Source organism: Ovis aries, chromosome 5, assembly GCF_016772045.2.
Source record: "Ovis aries strain OAR_USU_Benz2616 breed Rambouillet chromosome 5, ARS-UI_Ramb_v3.0, whole genome shotgun sequence".
NCBI classification, from domain to species: domain Eukaryota; kingdom Metazoa; phylum Chordata; class Mammalia; order Artiodactyla; family Bovidae; genus Ovis; species Ovis aries.
In genome coordinates this window covers 18,010,761-18,027,923 of record NC_056058.1, presented here as the reverse complement: position 1 = coordinate 18,027,923, position 17,163 = coordinate 18,010,761, and the positions used below count along the sequence as shown (strand labels likewise).

The following is a 17,163-nucleotide window of genomic DNA, read 5'->3' as shown; positions in this document are numbered from 1 at the left end:
ATCTTCCCGGACCAGGGGTCGAACTCTTGTCCCCTGCATTGGCAGGTGGATTTTTAACCACTGGACCACCAGAGAAGTCCCTATCTTGCCTCTTTCATGTTTCACCAAATTCCCACCAGTGTCCTGGTCCTGTCACAGCTGAGATCCCCCGTTCCTGTGTCTTGATGTTGACCACTCACTGAGACTTGGTTGTGCCTGAATTGATTATATTTCCCGTTTCCTGGTTTCCGGGTCAAACCTTCAAGAGTGTGTGTGAAGCCCGGGTGCCACAAGGCAATGCCTCCATTGGAAAGCCATCCCCTAATCTCCAGGACTCTTGACAGCAGCCCTGGAAGGAGAGGGTTGAGAGCTTTGTCGAGAGGAAGAGCTGGGATCTCTCACCCGGGGCATCGTCCCACCCCTGCACCCCATTCCCGGCAGGTGAATGATACCCCGTTCCAGAACCTGACCCGGGAGGAGGCTGTGAACTTCCTGTTGGGGCTGCCAGTTGGCGAGGAAGTGGAGCTAGTGACACAGCGCAAGCAGGACAGTGAGTGTGTGTGTGTGTGTGTGTGTGTGTGTGTGTGAGAGAGAGAGAGAGAGAGATTGAGAGAGAGAAAGGTGTGCGTGGCCCACGGCTGAGTGCAATCCACAGTCAGGCCCTGGGGAGGGGTGGGGTCTGGGTCCCACCAGTTCACAGAGTCTCCCCATCCAGTCTTCCAGAAGATGGTGCGGTCTGGCTTGGGCGACTCCTTCTATATCCGCACGCACTTTGAGATGGAGCCCAGCCCGCCATCCGGCCTGGGCTTTACCCGCGGAGACGTCTTCCACGTGCTGGACACGCTGTACCCCGGCCCCGGGCAGAGTCCCGCCCGGGGAGGCCAGTGGCTGGCAGTGCGCATGGGGCGTGACCTCCGGGAGAAGGAGCGGGGCATCATCCCCAACCAGAGCAGGTGGGGACCAACCGCACACTGGACTAGGTTTAGCATCGCTACTTAGCATCCCTGGTGGTGTACTCTAGAGAGCCATGCAGAAGGCTCCAGCCAACCAGGCAGCACTAGCATCAGTTGCCTGCAGCTGCTGTAACAAATTACCATAAACCTGTGGGCTTTGAGCAACATGCATTTATCATCTCATGTTCTGGAGGTCCAAAGTCCGAAATGCGTCTGATGGGGCTCAGTGGAGATGTGGGCAGGGCTGGGTCCTCCCGAGGCTCTAGGGGAGTGTAAGCTCCTGCCTTTTCCAGCTGCTAGAGGCACCACCTCCCTGGCTCGTGGCCCCTCCTCCATCCTCACAGCCAGCAGCGCAGCATCTCCTGTCTCTCTCTGCCTCTGACCCTCCCACCCCTCCTTTTTTTTTTTTTAAATTTATTTATTTTTGGCTGCACTGAGTCTTCCTTGCTGCACATGGGCTTTCTCTAGTCGCAGTGAGTAGGGGCTACTCTCGGCTGCAGGGCTCCGGCTTCTTCTTGCGGTGGCTTCTCTTGTTTTGGGGCACAGACTCTAGGGCACACAGGCTTCTGTAGTTGTGGTGAAGGGGCTTAGTTGCTGTCAGGTATTAGGATCTTCCTGGACCAGGGATTGAATCCGTGTCCCCTGCATTGGCAGGTGGATTCTTAACAACTGGACCACCAGGGAAGTACCTCCCACCCCTCTTTTATAAGGACCCTGTGATGACCCTGGGTCATCCCCATTTCAGGGACCTTAACTTAATCCCTCCTGCAAAGTCTCCTCTGCCCACTGAGGCGACATGTCCACAGGCCCCCTGTTCAGGCCATGGACATCTTTGGGGCTGTCATGCTGGACTCTGGTGCTCACTTACCTCCTCCCTTCTCTCCAGGGCTGAGCAGCTGGCCAGTCTGGAGGCTGCCCAGCGGGCTGTGGGGGTCATACCTGGAGCCTCAGCGGGCTCCAACTCACGGGCTGAGTTCTGGCGGCTGCGGGGTCTTCGTCGGGGAGCCAAGAAGACCACCCATCGGAGCCGTGAGGATCTGTCGGCTCTGACCAAACAGGGTCACTACCCACCGTACGAGCGCGTGGTCCTGAGAGAAGGTGGGCCAGGGTGGGAGGAGGGGAAGGGCCTCAAATAAGAGTGTTCAAAAGCCACAATCCTTACCTTCCTCCTTCCACCCCAAACACCCACTTTTGGTTACCTTAGGACCAAAATGCCATGTCATGCCATGCTAAGTCGCTTTAGTCATGTCTGACTCTTCGTGACCCTGTGCACTGTAGCCCACCAGGCGCCTCTGTCCATGAGATTCTCTTGGCAAGAATATTGGAGTGTGTTGCCATGTTCTCTTCCAGGGGATCTTCCCACCCCAGGGATTGAACCCACATTTCCTGCAGCTCCCACATTGTAGAAAGATTCTTTTACCACTGAGCCACCAGGGAAGCCCAGGACAAAAATACATACACACAAAACCAGGAGATTCTTTCCCTACCTGAGAACCAGATGTTAAAATACACCTTATCCAGATTCTGGAAGGGAAAAGATTAAGCTCATACAGCCTCAGGGCAGAGGATTAAAACCAGGTGCAGAGGCTTTTAGAACAGTGGGAGGATGGGAATAGCAGGTGACCCAGAATGAGAAGGTGGCTCAGATGATAAAGAATCTGTCTACAATAAAGGAGATCCCTGGGCTGGGAAGATTTCACTGGAGAAGGGAATGGCAACCCACTCCAGTATTCTTGCCTGGAGAATTCCATGGACAGAGGAGCCTGGTGAGCTACAAGTCCATGGGGTTGCCGAGAGTTGGACACAACTGAGCGACTCACACACACAAACAGGAGAAATGGGACATAACCGGATGTGACTCTGTGCCAATAAAACTTTATTTACAAAAATAGGCAATGGACCAGATGTGGCCTGAGGGTTGTAATGGCAGTTACCAACCACTGAGTTAGCTGGATTCAGCTGCTCTAACAGACCTCAAGGGCCAGCTGTATAAACAAGAAGTTTCCTTTTCTTTCAAGTAACAGCCTAGTGTAAGAAGTCAAAGAGGGCTCCTACCTTTCCATGAAGGATACAACCCAGACTTATCATTCTGCTTGCATCCCATTGGCCAGGACATAGTCACATGGCCACCTTTAGCTGCAAGGGATGCAGGGAGTTGTAGTCTTTAGCTGGGCAGCCATGGGCCTCACTAGATGTACTGTGGAGAAAACGAAGAAACAGTTGTGCAAGAGTCTAGCAGTCCTTGCCCCACATGAGATCCTGATTCTTGTCATTGATTCTCTGCCCTTCAGCGAGTTTCAAGCGCCCGGTGGTGATACTGGGACCTGTGGCTGACATTGCTATGCAGAAGTTGACAGCTGAGATGCCTGACAAGTTTGAAATTGCAGGTGAGAAACTGGGTCCTTTAGCAACCTCACTGGTGAATCGTTTCATAGCCCTTTCCTAGGAACTTCCTTGGTGGTTCAGTGGTTAAGACTCCACCTTTCAGTGTAGGAGGTGTGGGTTTGATCCCTGGTACCAAGATGCCATGGGGTGTGGCAAAAATTAAAAAATAAAAAGAAACCCTTTCTCAGCCTCTGGGGTTGAGGCAGTGTGGTAAGGGAGCTGCTAATGATGCAGCTTTCATCGATCTTGGCACTCTGCCCAGAGAGCCTCAGAATCCTTCTTAACACGTTTACCAGGCAGTCACCGACAATGGAGCCAATTAGACAGTTGCCAGCTGTCCATTCGTTAGTTCAAGACATTTGTTTATTGAGCTCTAGACACAGTGTTGAACAAATACACAGAATTTCTGGAAGAGACCGAAAGTGAACAACTACAGAAACAATTAGGATAGGGTAGAGAATCAGCAAATTATAGCTCCTGGGCTAAATCCGGTTGTTTGTATTCAGCCTGCTAATGGAGAATGGTATTTATAAATTTAAAATGGTTGAAAAGAAGTTAAAATAATTTTTTTTGGTGATACGTGGAAAGAACTGAAAGCTATGACTTGAACAGATACTTGTACATGAAGTTTCGGCATGATTCACACCAGCCGGAAGGTGGACACAACCCAAGTATCCATCAACAGGTGGTGAATAAATAAAATGTGCTCCATCTACCCACGGAATATCACTCAGCCTTAAAAAAAGGAAGGCGGTTCAGACACCTGCTACAACATGGATGGACCTTGAGGACTTGATGCTCAGTGAGAAAAGCTAGACACAAAAAGGAAAAATACTGTCTGATTTCACTCACAGGAGGTCCTAGATGAGTCAGATCCACAGAGACAGGAAATAGATGTTGGGGCAGGAGCTGGGGGAGGGGATGGGGAGTCAGTGTTTCATGAGGACAGAGTTTCAGTTTGGGAAAATGAAAAAGTTCTGGAGATGATGGTAGGGATGGTTGCATGATACTGTGAATGTATTTAATGCCACTGAGCTATGGACTTAAAAACAGTTAAGATGGTACATTTTATGTTACACAGATTACCACAACAAAGAGAAAAAGGCAAGGTTGTGGCCCCCTCCCTTCTAGGCACCCCAGAGCAGGGCATGCCTTCTCCCTCAGCTGCCAGGATATCTAGGAGAGCTTCCTGGAGGAAGCAGTGCTCCATCTAGGGTCATAGAAGACACATGGGGGTGAGAGTAGATTCTTTTCGGTCACAGCCCAAGCCAAGGCCTAGAGTTGGGACTGAGCCTTGGAGAGTAAGTGTCTGGAGCTCAGACTCTGCACCCAGCTCCTCATGCCATTTGGCTCAGTGACTCTGAGCTGGTGACTTTATGTCCCTGAGGCTCAGTTTTCCCATCTGCCAGATGGGCCAGTAGCCACTCCTGTTCAGGAGGAGGAGGTGAGGGTCATGTTCATGAGGGGACCCAGTGTGATATCAGGCATGAGGCCAACAGGAGCTATTATTGCTGGTGTTAGGATTTCCCTCAAGGGCCATAGGGAGCCATGGTGGGTTCTTGAGAAAGGGAGGGGCAGGTAGACATGAATTTGAAAGACCAGTGACTGCCCTCCTGAAGCTGCCAGTTGCCTCTCCCCTCCACAGAGAGCGTGTCAAGGACTGAGAGCCCTTCCAAGATCATCAGACTGGACACCGTGCGGGTGATTGCGGAGAAAGTAAGCAAGGCTCTGCTGTGGGTCCCATTTCATGGATGGGGAAACTGAGGCCTAGGCTTCCAACCTGTTCTGGGCCCATGCCACACAGATGTGATTTTCCATGGAGGCCCATTTTGGAGGCTTTTTCATGGGGAGGGCTTGAGGGGGACAGAGCCTGCCCTGTGTCATGCAGTGGCAAGCCCTGGGAAAAGGCAGAGAATCAAACTGGGGGCTCTGTGCTCAAGACACTGTGATCCAGGCCAACATGCTGGCCTGCAGATGTGAGTGGCTTGGGGGTCCACTCTGACCTCAGACTCTTCATCTCCATCTGTTTGATTCTTCACTTGTCTCCAATGCTCTGTCTCTGGGCATGGTTTTTCTCTCCACTGTCTCTCCGTCTCTCTCTCTCTGTCTCCTGGCCCTGCACCACTGCCCCCGGCACTGGCCCGGCCCAGGACAAGCACGCACTCCTGGATGTGACACCCTCAGCCATTGAGCGCCTCAACTACGTGCAATACTACCCCATCGTGGTCTTCTGTGTTCCTGAGAGCCGCACAGCCCTCAAAGCCCTGCGCCAGTGGCTGGCCCCCGCTTCCCGCCGCAGCTCCCGCCGCCTCTATGCCCAGGCCCAGAAGCTGAGGAAGTACAGCGACCACCTCTTCACAGGTGGGATGGGAGCCGAGGGTCTGGGGTGGGTGGTGGGCCCTGGCCTGAGCCTCCTGGCCATGCTGATGCCCCGTCCCTGTAGCCACCATCCCCCTGCAAGGTACGAGTGACTCCTGGTACCAAGAGCTTAAGGCTGTGATCCAGGAGCAGCAGACGCGGCCCATCTGGACGGCTGAGGACCAGGTACCTGAGCCAGGGGGTGGGACCCGCCTGGAGTTAGGGGCTGAGGGGTGTGGCCAAGATTTGACCCTGAGGTTAGGGTTTCTGGACCTGGTTCCTGGGGTGAGATGGGACTGGGGGTTGGGTTTTGGAATTGGGGTCTTCTCTGGGGGCTGGAGTCAAGGCTTGCAGCTCAGTTCAGATGTGGTGGCTCCGTCTCGAATAAGGTCAATGGTGAAAACTCATCTTGGGGTCAAGAGTTAAGCCTCAACTTGAGGTTGAGGACTGGAATTTGAAGGGTGGTGTCATGGGTCTGGGGTTTGGTCTCAGATCAAGGAAGTTTGGGGCTGGAGGCAGGAGGGGGAAGGGTCTTGGCTTAGCCCGGCCATGTGCACTCACAGCTGGACAGCTCCTCAGAAGACAACCTGGACCTCCCCCACCACGGGCTGGCGGACAGCTCCGCGGACCTGAGCTGCGACAGCCGGGTCAACAGTGATTACGAGACAGATGGCGAGGGCAGCGTCTACACGGACGGTGAAGGCTACACGGATGGCGAGGGTGGGCCCCACACAGACGTGGATGAGGGGCCCCGGGTGCCAGCCCTGGCCCGGTCTTCAGAGCCCGTGCTAGGGGATGAGCCCCGGATCCCACAGGATCATGGGAGACCCTCCGGTCCCCGGGGAGCCCAGGTGAACAGAACATGGGGGTAGCACCCAAGGGTTTGGGGATGGGGCTGAGAAGAGTAGGGGGCCTGTTACTCACCACCCCTGTACCCTGTCCCCCTGGATGTGAAGGAGCAGAAACTTCCCTGATCACATCAGTATCTGGGACCTACTTCTAGGGTGTTTAAACCAGAGTCACTTAAAACAAATGTTTAACCTCTGCATGAGTTTCCTTATCTTAGATTCAGAGATTGATGCTAAGTCTTGACATCACAAGCCCATTGTTTATTTTGGTTGTTGCTGCTGCTTTATTTTGTATTTTTTTGGCCACAAGGTTTGAGGGATCTTAGTTCCTGGACCAGGGATTGAAGCCAGGCCCCCTGCAGTGGGAAGCTCAGAGTCCTAACCACTGGACCACCAGGGAATTCCCACAAGCTTGTTGTTTAAACGGAATACACTTAGTCCAAGTCCCTCCCCATCGTAGTCAGGTATTTAACAATAACAAATATTGACTCAGCACTTATTCTCTGTGGGGCTCCCTCAGCCCCCTAGGTGCCCTTCTGTGAATTCGAGAAAGTTCTGCAGACCCTCTCTAGGGAAATGTAAAAACGTACAAATCTGTGTCGCTGGTAGAAGGGTGCTGTGGGGTTGTGCAGTGCCCAACCTGTTCAACTGTCTATGGCATCCTGTTTATGAGGCAGCTCTACGCTAAGCAGCTGACATACATGAACTCATTTATGCGCTCCTGACAACACGACTCTGAGGGATGTCACAGATGGAAAACCCGACTCTCCCTTTGTCGACAGGCTGGGAGGTCTCAGCCAAGGCCTCGTCCTGTCCAAACCCATTTTCTCATTTAAAATTGGGGATGATTTCAAGACTTCTGTGGGGACGAGGAGAAAGTTTGTGGGTAGAACTGCCTGGGCAAAGGGAGGGAGGTAGGATGGGGGTAATTACTCATCCCTATTTCTCATTCCTTGGTGGGGGTGTTAACTGCCTTTCTCCCTCTCTAAGATGGACAGCCGCCACCCACAGGGTCAACGGCGACAAGATAGCATGCGGTAAGAGTCCCTATACTCCACGTTGGGGCTGTTCAACCCCCTACCCCAGGATTTTGGGGTGCTTAGAATCAAGCTGTGCCTTTGTGGTGCTATAGCTTTGTGGGTGAGATAGAGCCAGAGAGAGCCACTCCAAGCCCCATGCAGTCAGGGCGATGAGAGTAGGAATCCTCTTCCTGGGAGGATGAGGAGGCTTCCCGAAGGAGGGGACATTGGGGCTGGGGCTTTGAAGGATGTGTAGGAGTTTGAGAGTCTTGCTCATCTCTGACTACACCCACTGTGCCTAGTCCAGAGTCAACTCGGTTAACAGTAGGTAAGTCCACACCCTCCCCACCCATAGCCTCTTCTATTTTCTGACCCCCAGGACATATGAGAGGGAAGCTCTGAGGAAAAAGTTTACACGAGCCAGAGATGTGGAGTCCTCTGACGAAGACGGCTACGACTGGGGACCAGCCACTGACCTGTGACCCCCTTCCAGGTGGCCAGCTGGCCTGTCCTCCTATTTCCTCCCTGGAGCTGAGACTCAGTCTCCCATACAGAACTTAGAAACCTGCCTCCCTCCACCTGGTATTTAATAGAGTATTTTCACAGCACTGGCTTCTAGTGATTTCCTGGGACAAGGGGCCACAGTCAGTGTTGTCTTTCCTCTTTCGACCTCACAGACCCAGATCTGAGATTTTGCCCATTCAGCAAGCTTTAATTTTTTACATCAAAAAATAACATAGAGCCTAGAAACCTTGGGACCTTGGCCAGCCGAGGAGGTTCCGCGGACGGAGTTCCAGGGCCGGCAGGGGCTAAGGCACAGTGGTGGGGGTGAAGGTAGTCGATCACAGGTACACCGGCTGCTCCTGGCCTGTGAGCAGGCGGTAGGTGGCGGCGGGCATCGTCTTGATGTGGACCTGGGGTGAAGAGGAGGCCGAGGCTGGGGCTGGGCTCCTCCCACTAGACCATGCCCACAACTGGCTCCTCCCACAAGGCCCCACCCACCTCAATGTGGGCCTCTGTGAGCAGCTCGATGATGCGAGCGTGGGGTGTGGCCACCACACTGTGCCCATTGATCTCAATGATGCGGTGCCCCACGCGGACGCCCCCACGCTCAGCGATGCCACCCCGAAGGAGGCTGCAGATCTGGGGAGAGAGGAAGGGCCATGCTGCTGAGGGGGCCGGGATTGGGGCTGCCCCACCCCCTTCTCCGGTCCCTGGGCTGGGAGCTCACGATGCCGTCCTCCACGCAAAAGCCCAGCTGCTCACGGACGTGCGGCCGGCGGATGATGGCCGTAGTAACCGGAGGGCAGTGGACGATGCTGAGCGTCACCAGCGTCTGCGACTTCACTTCCTGTGCAGGATGGGGGCTGTTGGCCTGGCTGCACCTCCACGGAGGGGTCGTGGGTGGGGTGCTGCCAGACTTCCAGTCAGACTGCAACCTCCTGGACCTCAGTTTATCCACTCATAAAATGGAAGCTGTAGATTCTATAAGAACTCTTGAGAAGTGATTAAGAACCCAGACCAGAGCTGGGCAGCCTAATAGAGCTGTGGCACCTCTCATCTCCCTGGGCTTCAGTTATGGTCAAAAGAGAGGTTCTAGCAGTGCCCACAGGACAGGGCTACAGACAGTAACACGGAATGGACCGTGTCAGTCCTGCCCTTCTGGCCTGGCCAGGTCCCTCCCCATCTCTGGGCCTAGGTTGCCCCGTTTGGGCAACAAGGGTCAAGACTCAACACCCTTGCTGCCTTGTGGCAGAGTCAAGGCTGTCTGCATTCCATCCTGCTCCGGCACCAGCAGGGTGTTCCTGGGCTTCTCCTCTCTGAGCCTCGGTTTCCGTAAGTGCCTGGGAGCCACGTGGGGGTGGGGCAGAGTGGGCCTTGCAGGCTTTCCACCCTGGAGCACTCACCCGGACGGCAGCCTGACAGGCGGCCAGGGGCAGCCCCACCAGGCTGGTCCCGTTGATGGCAGTGATGCGGTCGCCGATGCTGAGGGCCCCCGAGCGCTCAGCGGGGCCCCCATGCAGCAGGTTGGCAATGACAGCGGTGGGCAGCAGGGAGCCCCAGCCCGACTCCACCAGCGCCACGCCCAGACCCTCACCCCGGCGTTTCTCGATGAACACCTGCGGGGCCACGGGTAGCAGCTGAGGGAAGCTTAGAAGAGGTGGGAGGGACGGGGTGGGAGGGTTCTTCAGGTCCACTTGGTGGGCTGGGGTGAGGGGGCCTGGTTGCTCACCTCCCTGCAGTTTTCGCTGTTGGAGAAGTGGTCGAGGTCCCCATTGTGGAGGTGGCCGGGACCCATGGCCCCCTGGCTCTGCTGGGTGCCCACCTGGCTGGGGTCAATCCCGCTTTCCCGCAGGAACTGACTGTAAGCCACGGCAAAGGCCTGGCCGATGGCCTGAGCGATGAGCTGGGCCTGCGGGGTGGGCGGCACTTCTCTGGGGGTTCCGCCTATCTTCTTCAGGTCCCCCACCAATACACTGATATTCCCAGAGCTGGCCTTTGTACCCTCAAGTGGGACTGCCTCCCAAGCATCTGCCTGAGAATCTAGGGGAAGGGAAGGGAGACAGGCCTGGGGCGGGGAGAGCTTGTGGAGGCGGCTGCCAGTCTCAATGTCTTACAGGAAGGCCGGGGATGCATGGCTTGGGGCCCAGAGCAGGGTGGGGATGGAAGAACGTTAAGGGTGACAGGGTTGGGCTCTGCTGGAGGGGAGGGGCCCAAGCAGTACCCCCTCGCCCCCAGGACACCCAGAGCCCGCTGCTCACGTCCTCCGACTGGAAAACATGGCAGATCATCTTATAGAGGCGGCGGCTGTGGGGCTGGGCTGCTGGCCTTTGGGCCAGGCGCCGCCGGGCCATGAGAACCAGTGTGCTGCCGATGTCAGCAATGTACGAGATGGTCTGCAGGGCGTGGTCCATCATGGCTTCCTGCCGGGAGTTGGGAGAGTGAGCTGGGTGTCCTACAGGAGGCTTGCTCGGCCCTGCCCTTGGTGGAGCCCTCCACGCCCCAGAGGCCAGGCCCGACCCAGTACCTGGGAGTCGGTCATCAGGACCTTGACCCTCTTGGTGGAGACGAACAGGTCCACCTCCGTCATGGGCTGAGTCTCCCCATCGGGGGCCTGTGGGGAGCAGGGTGGGGCGTGGAAACCCCCAAAGACCCAGACTCTGACGCCCCAGGCTCAGGGGGTCTCGGAGGAGCCTGCCTGCCTGCCCATCCACCCGCCAGCCCAGGGCTTCACCTTCACACGGTCCATAGCCTCCTGGGCCTGCGCCATGCGCGTGCTGGGGGGTGGGTTCCGCTCGGACACCAGCTGGGTGGAGCCCAGGTACTTGGCCCCAAATATGACACCGTCTAGGAGGTCTTCGTGGTCGCAGGGGCCAGATACTGAGGGTGACAGCAGAGGTGGGTCAGCCCCCTAGAACCCCCGCCAGCCTCATCCACCCCTATGGGCTCCTCCCAGAGTCCTGGATGGTCTGGAAACACAAAGTTCTGCTCTGCGGCTCAGCACCTGGAGCCACACAGGTCCACCCATTCTGGGGTCCCAGAGCCATCCCATCAGCCACAGCCATGGACCAGAGGCTTGATCCTCATAGATGGAGAGCCCCCCCGTCCATCTAGAGCCTGGTCTGCCCAGGGCGCAAGAACTCTCAGGCAGAGCACGCAGTTTCAGGAGCAGGCTGTGGGTCTAGAACCATGGCCAGACCCAAAAACAGCTCTAGTGCCCACAGACGCCTCCACCCTGTATTTCTGGAATTCCAGGAATCAGGCTAGAACCAGACAGCATCACTCTTATTTCTAAGACATGTGACATCCCAGAACCATGGTCAACTCCGCTGGATAGTTCAGGAACCCCAATCAATCTAGAAACAGTTAGGTACGCCCGCTGTTCTAGAATTCTCTCCAATCAGGCTAGGACCATAGCTCAACTCCATGGTCATAGAACTGCACAGAATACAAACAGCCAACTGTCCACATAGCTCAAACTCTCATTCTATCGAGAACCCCAGGGGCTCCTGATCCACGAGTATAGAACTCCCTGACGGGTCTCAAACCACGGAATTCTGCCAGGGATTCTAGAATCAGATTTCTCCACTCTATGATTCCAGAACTTCTTAATCAAGATAGCACTGGGGGGACTTTCCCTGGTGGTCCAAGGCTAAGACCCCATCTTCCCAATGCAGGGGCCCTGGTCTGATCCCTGGTCAGGCAACTAGATCTCACATGCTGAAACTAAAGATCCCACCTGCTGCAACTAAGAGCTGGTGCAGCCAAATAAATGAACAATTTTAAAAACAGAGCATCCAGAAGCCCTTCCATGGGTTCTACAATCCCCACCGTGATTCACAACTGCAGGTGTACCTGGAAATTCTAATGATCTGAACAGTCCGGAAACAAACAACTTGGCTCATAGTTCTAGAACCCCCCAACCCAGCCCAGAACCTCAAAAAGCTTTGCCCACACGGCTCTAGAATTCCCTGAGTAACCTAGAGCCAGACAGGAGTGCCAGTGATTCTAGAATATTCTAACCAATAGCTATTGCTTTTTTGGAGAACCACAGATGTAGGCCCCAGGGAACGAAACCACACACCCATGAACTCAAAGGTCAGCCAGTTCTGTCCTTTTGTCCTGCATGAGCTTAGCATTCCAGGACAACAGACAACTCTGCTCTGGGGTTTCAGAGATGCACCATCCACTAGGGTATAGGGGCACAGGCCGGCATTGTGCACTTGAAATGCAGCTGGTTTGGACTGAGACATGCTGCAAGTGTAAAATGTGACACTGGATTTTGAAACCCTCATATTACAAAATAATAATTATAAAATGTTAATTGAAAAATAAAATAAAATAAAATGTTAATTGTACATTGAAATAACATTTTAACTATGTTGGGTTAACTTTAAAGTTAATTTTTTCCAGTAGTCATATATGGATGTGAGAATTGGGCCATAAAAAAGGCTGAGCGCTGAAGAATTCATGCCTTTGAACTGTGGTGTGGGAGGACTTTAGAGAGTCTCTTGGACTGCAAGGAGATCAAACCAGTCAATCCTAAAGGAAATCAACCCTGAATATTCACTGGAAGGACTGATGCTGAAGTTGAAGCTCCCATACTTTGGCCACCTGATGGGAAGAGCCGACACATGTGAAAAGACCCCAATGCTGGGAAAGATCGAGGGCAACAGGAAGAGGGGGTGACAGAGGATGAGATGGTTGGACGGCATCACCGACTCAATGGACATGAGTTTGAGTGAACTCTGGGAAATAGTGAAGAACAGGGAAGCCTGGCATGCTGCAGTCCATGGGGTCACAAACAGTTGGATGTGACTCAGCGACTGAACAACAACAAATTAATTTTGAGTGGTTTTTTAATGTGGATAACTAAGAAATTTCAAGTGATATGTGGCTAGAATTGTATTTCTGCTGTATAGCTCTAGAACTTTCTGACGACTCTAGAACTGGACAGCCCTGCCCAGTTCTAGAACAGCTCCTAATGGTCTAGAAATCAGAGATAAATTCTATTTACTCCATGGTTCTAGACTGCTCAGTCGGGGGAAAACTCGACAGCTCTGCTCATCATTCCAAAACGCCCTAAGCAGCCCAGGTCACATTTAACCAGAGGCAAAATGCCAGGTTCTGGAACTTGCTAGGTCAATCATAGCTCCATGACTTTAGAACCTTCTTGGAACTACAAGTCCAAACCAGCGTCCTTTCCCATGATTACAGAACTTGTCCTTTGACCTAGAGCCTCAGGCAGCATGGGGGGAGAATATTCTTGAACATTCCAGGTGGCCAGAACAGAACTTCTCATGCCTTGAGGGCAGACTGGCAAACTCTTCTGCAAAAGGCCAAACAGTAATTATCTTTCCTACGGTCTCTGATGCAACTACTCAACCTGGCCTGTGGCAACATGAAGGCTGCCACAGACAACACTTGAATGAATGGGCTTGAGTTTGTCCTGATAAAACTTTATTTGTGGATACTGAAACTTGAATTGCCTATCATTTTCACCCATCAAGAAATACTTTTAATTTTTTTCAACCATTTAAAAATGCAGAAGCCATCTTAGCTCACCAGACATAGCAGAAGGGCCATGGATGGTAATGTGCCAACTCCTGCTCTAGAATCAAGTCCTACAATTTGCCAAGGCTGCCCTCCATTCCAGAACATTCTCAAGACTGTCTCTCTTCTCCTGGGTGTACAGAATCTACTCAAAACCAACCTCAGAGCCTCACGAGAAGCCACTCCTCATGAGCTAACTTTGTGCCAGATTTTGGAAACTCGGGTTGGGCTGTTCTGAAACCCCTGAGCCCCTGGGGCGGGACACTCACCCTCCTGGAGGGCAGGGTAGGAAGCCAGGGTCTTGGGTCTCTGGAAGAAGACAGAAGAGGGGCAGGCCTGAGTCCTCCTGTTTGGCTCCCAACAGTGGAGGCCTGGGGGGTGGGGTGGGCTCTACCTGGACACTGGCAGGTGGCTCCTCAGGAGTGACCAGAGGTGAGGTCTCCAGCCAGGGTTCTGGGGAGCTATTGGAGCTCCTGTCCTCATCCTGCTCGGCGGAGGCTCCCTCCGTCCACTCCTGGAGGCCAGTGTCCTCCTCTGGGTCCTCGGGGGGCTGTAACAGGCGAGGAGCAGGGTCCGGAGGAGGTTTCTGAGAAGGAGGGCCCTCATCTTGCTGCAACAGATTCAGCAAGTCTTCCCGATCAGCCTCAGCGGACAAGAGCCCATGGGCGTCAGCCATGTCCTGCGGGGCCAGGCCGTGGCCTGTGGCAATGTGCAGGGGGCACGGGGGTCCATCCGGGGACAGGCCCACCAGGTCACCCGGCAGAGTTTCAAACTGTTGCACCAGGTCCTGAATATTTAGCCCATCAAGTTCCATCTGACTCAGGCTGCTGGAGCCTCCTGGTGTGGGGTCCCACTGGCGATCACGGGTGAGGTCCTGAGAGGGCAAAAGTGTGTCCCTGGGCTCTTCCAAGTCCATGGCTGGAGGTCCTGGAGGGGGTTGGGAGGCTGTCAGGAATTCCATGCCTGGACCCTGGGCTCAAGCCAGCATCTGAAAGGGAGAATCAAAAATGAGATTTTCTGGGCTTCCCTGATGGCTCAGTGGTGAAGAATCAGCCTGTCAATGCAGGAGACATGGGTTTCGATCCCCAATCTGGGAAGATCCCACATGCCATGGAGTAACTGAGCCCAGTGAACCACACTACTAAGTCCGTGCTCTAGAGCCGGGGAGCCGCAACTACCGGAGCCCCTGCACTGTAGAGCCCAAGCCACCACAATGAGAAGCCCATGCACCTCAGCTCAAGAGCAGCCCCTACTCTCCACACCCAGAGAAAAGTCCATGCAGTAATGAAGACCCAAAGCAAAACAAAACAAAACAAAACAAAACAAAGATGAGATTTTCCAGCTGCCAACTTGGTACTAGGATCTAGCCTGGTAAATGTTCATAGAGAACACATAATTTAATCCCCACTATACCCCGCAAGGAAGATTCTGCCATGATCCTCATTTTACAGGGGAGGAAATCGAGGTGTAGAATCAGCAGTTGTAAGGCAGTGGCTTCCTGGGCTCCAAACCCCAGGGAATTAACCTGTGCGCGTCTCCCCAGACCTCCCCCTCCCACCCGTGGACCCTGTACACCCCAGCCCTGATTCTTCCAAGTGTTCCTTCCCCAGGATGTGGGACCCAGAGACACACTCTGACTACACAGACCCGACAGGTGTAGGTACCCGATACCCAGGGACTCAAGACCTCAGTCCAAGACTTCAGATCCAGAACTTCAGACTAAATACTAGAGTTCCAAAATGCCAGAAAGCAGAGTCACCTCAAAAGCTCCAATGCCACATTCAAGATCAACCCCAGACTCAGACCTGGACCCCAGACCCAGCCTGAAGACACAAACTGGAGCTTAAAGCTGAGAGTTAAGACCCTAGTCCTCTCGTAGACCCCAGACTCAAGACTTCAGAGCCGTGACTTCAGATGCTGGCTCCAGACCTCTCTATGATCCTCCGGGACACTCATTTACCAAACCCAGGTGGTCTCAACCCGCGGGGGCGCCGAAATCCCTAACCTGAGCTGGTACCGTGTTTCCAGTGACCGCCGCCTGCCAATTCCTGCCAATTCCGCCGCCGCCTGCCAGATCCGCGCAGCGATCCTGGATCACTGGGCATGCGCATTCCCGCTGGGCTTGCTGGGAAATGTAGTTCTCTTAGACAACCTCGCCCGCGCAGGAGTGCCAGATATGTGGATCACGAGTTCGAATCCAAAGCTTTCATTTAGTTGGCGTGAAAGCTCCGACAGGCTTCTGAGCCTATTTCCTTAACTGCAAAGTGCGGTTAAAAATCACTGCTTGACTGCTACCTCTTTGGTCATTATTCTAAGGGGTCGCAGATGGGAAGAAATGGGACTGGAAAAATACTAAAGGCGCATGGGAGATGGACTTTCCGACTGCAGGGGTGCCAAAAGCGGCACGGGGAACATATTGTACACAGGCTTTCGGCTTGGCGGAATGGCTCGGTTATGCTTAACTTTATTTCGCTGAGCTTCTGGCTTCCTCAGTTGTAAACTGGGGATAATAGTGCATGCGTGTGTGCTCAGTTGCTGAGTTGTGTTTGACTGCGACCCTATGGACTGTAGCTGGCCAGGCTCCTCTCTGTCCCTGGGATTTCCCAGGCGAGAATACTGGAATGGGTTGCCATTCCTTCTCTAGGGATCTTCCTGATGAACCTGCGTCTACTGGGTTGACAGGCCGGTTCTTTACCGCTGAGCCACTGCTGAGTGCTGCTGCTGCTGCTGCTAAGTCGCTTCGGTTGTGTTCGACTCCATGCGACCCCACAGACGGCAGCCCACCAGGCTCCCTCGTCCCTGGGATTCTCCAGGCAAGAACACTGGAGTGGGTTGCCATTTCCTTCCCCAATGCATGAAAGTGAAAGGTGAAAGTGAAGTCGCTCAGTCGTGTCCGACTCCTAGCGACCGCATGGACTGCAGCCTACCAGTCCCCTCTGTCCACGGGATTTTCCAGGCAAGAGTACTGGAGTGGGTTGCCATTGCCTTCTCCAAGCCCACACCTACCTCCTAATTAAACGAAATCGAGCTGGTTGCAGATTTAGCAGTAGGGCTGGAAAATATCGAGTCTAATAAGTGTTAGCTTTCTTTACTTATAGGTTTTCAGTAATTTAGCTACTGAGAAGAACCCAGTGTCAGAACCTAGAGAAATATTTCACTTTGAAAAGTTGATTTAAACGTACTTCTTTTTCTCTTGTGTGGATCTGCTTTGTGGAAAATTAATTGGCTTAGGATAACCAAACCCTTATTTATCACCTGTTGCATGGTATGACTTTCGAAAGTTTGAGGGCCATTGGCTACATGGGTATAACTTATAGGGTGGTAGGACCTTTTAATGTAACGCTAACAAGTTTTCTCCCCCCTGATCCCCTAGCCTTTATGTTAGTTTTTAAATGCCATATGTAATCTGTGGTTCACAAAATTGGGAGCGAGGGACTTGAAACAGAACTGCTATAAATTTAAAGGATACATAATCCCCTATCCAAGGCTTCCCAGGTGGCGCTAGAAGTAGAGAATCTGCTTGCCAATGCAAGAGATGCAAGAGACCCAGGTTTGATCCCTGGGTTC

General features: G+C 53.6%; 2 protein-coding genes across 9 annotated transcripts in view; one reads left to right on the top strand and one right to left on the bottom strand.

Annotated features, from left to right (window-relative positions):
• TJP3 (tight junction protein 3) overlaps positions 1-8,150 on the top strand; it is a 30,436-nt gene extending 22,286 nt beyond the window's left edge. For all 7 annotated transcript variants that reach the window (XM_027969873.1, XM_042250160.1, XM_042250163.1 and 4 more), the window contains 10 exons: positions 421-529; positions 695-932; positions 1,819-2,030; positions 3,224-3,319; positions 4,963-5,033; positions 5,468-5,678; positions 5,761-5,861; positions 6,239-6,526; positions 7,514-7,560; positions 7,922-8,150. In XM_027969873.1, the coding sequence (XP_027825674.1) occupies positions 421-529; positions 695-932; positions 1,819-2,030; positions 3,224-3,319; positions 4,963-5,033; positions 5,468-5,678; positions 5,761-5,861; positions 6,239-6,526; positions 7,514-7,560; positions 7,922-8,024 (1,476 nt within the window). In that variant the 3' untranslated portion in view covers positions 8,025-8,150. The remainder of the gene's footprint in view (positions 1-420; positions 530-694; positions 933-1,818; positions 2,031-3,223; positions 3,320-4,962; positions 5,034-5,467; positions 5,679-5,760; positions 5,862-6,238; positions 6,527-7,513; positions 7,561-7,921) is intronic.
• Positions 8,151-8,228: 78 nt separating this feature from the next.
• APBA3 (amyloid beta precursor protein binding family A member 3) lies at positions 8,229-15,665 on the bottom strand. 2 transcript variants are annotated; one of them, XM_027969875.2, is made up of 11 exons: positions 15,602-15,665; positions 13,991-14,584; positions 13,866-13,905; positions 10,778-10,923; positions 10,571-10,657; positions 10,305-10,466; positions 9,776-9,955; positions 9,450-9,662; positions 8,774-8,893; positions 8,545-8,685; positions 8,229-8,456 (listed from the first exon to the last, which is right to left on the bottom strand). In XM_027969875.2, exons 2-11 carry the CDS (start codon positions 14,555-14,557, stop codon positions 8,385-8,387), a joined length of 1,728 nt encoding a protein of 575 aa, XP_027825676.1. In that variant the 5' UTR covers positions 14,558-14,584; positions 15,602-15,665; the 3' UTR covers positions 8,229-8,384. The 2 variants fall into 2 exon arrangements, with proteins under 2 accessions (XP_027825676.1, XP_042106098.1); XM_042250164.1 differs by having other exon boundaries at positions 15,614-15,665.
• Positions 15,666-17,163: the final 1,498 nt, after the last annotated feature.

Coding starts and splice junctions, on each gene's coding strand:
- APBA3 (XM_027969875.2), bottom strand. CDS start 14,557: ATGGAATTCCTGACAGCCTCCCAACCCCCTCCAGGACCTCCAGCCATG. Junction 8,894..9,449: donor CCTGTCAGGCTGCCGTCCGG/GTGAGTGCTCCA, acceptor CATCCTGCACAG/GAAGTGAAGTCGCAGACGCT. Junction 8,686..8,773: donor TTTGCGTGGAGGACGGCATC/GTGAGCTCCCAG, acceptor CTCTCTCCCCAG/ATCTGCAGCCTCCTTCGGGG.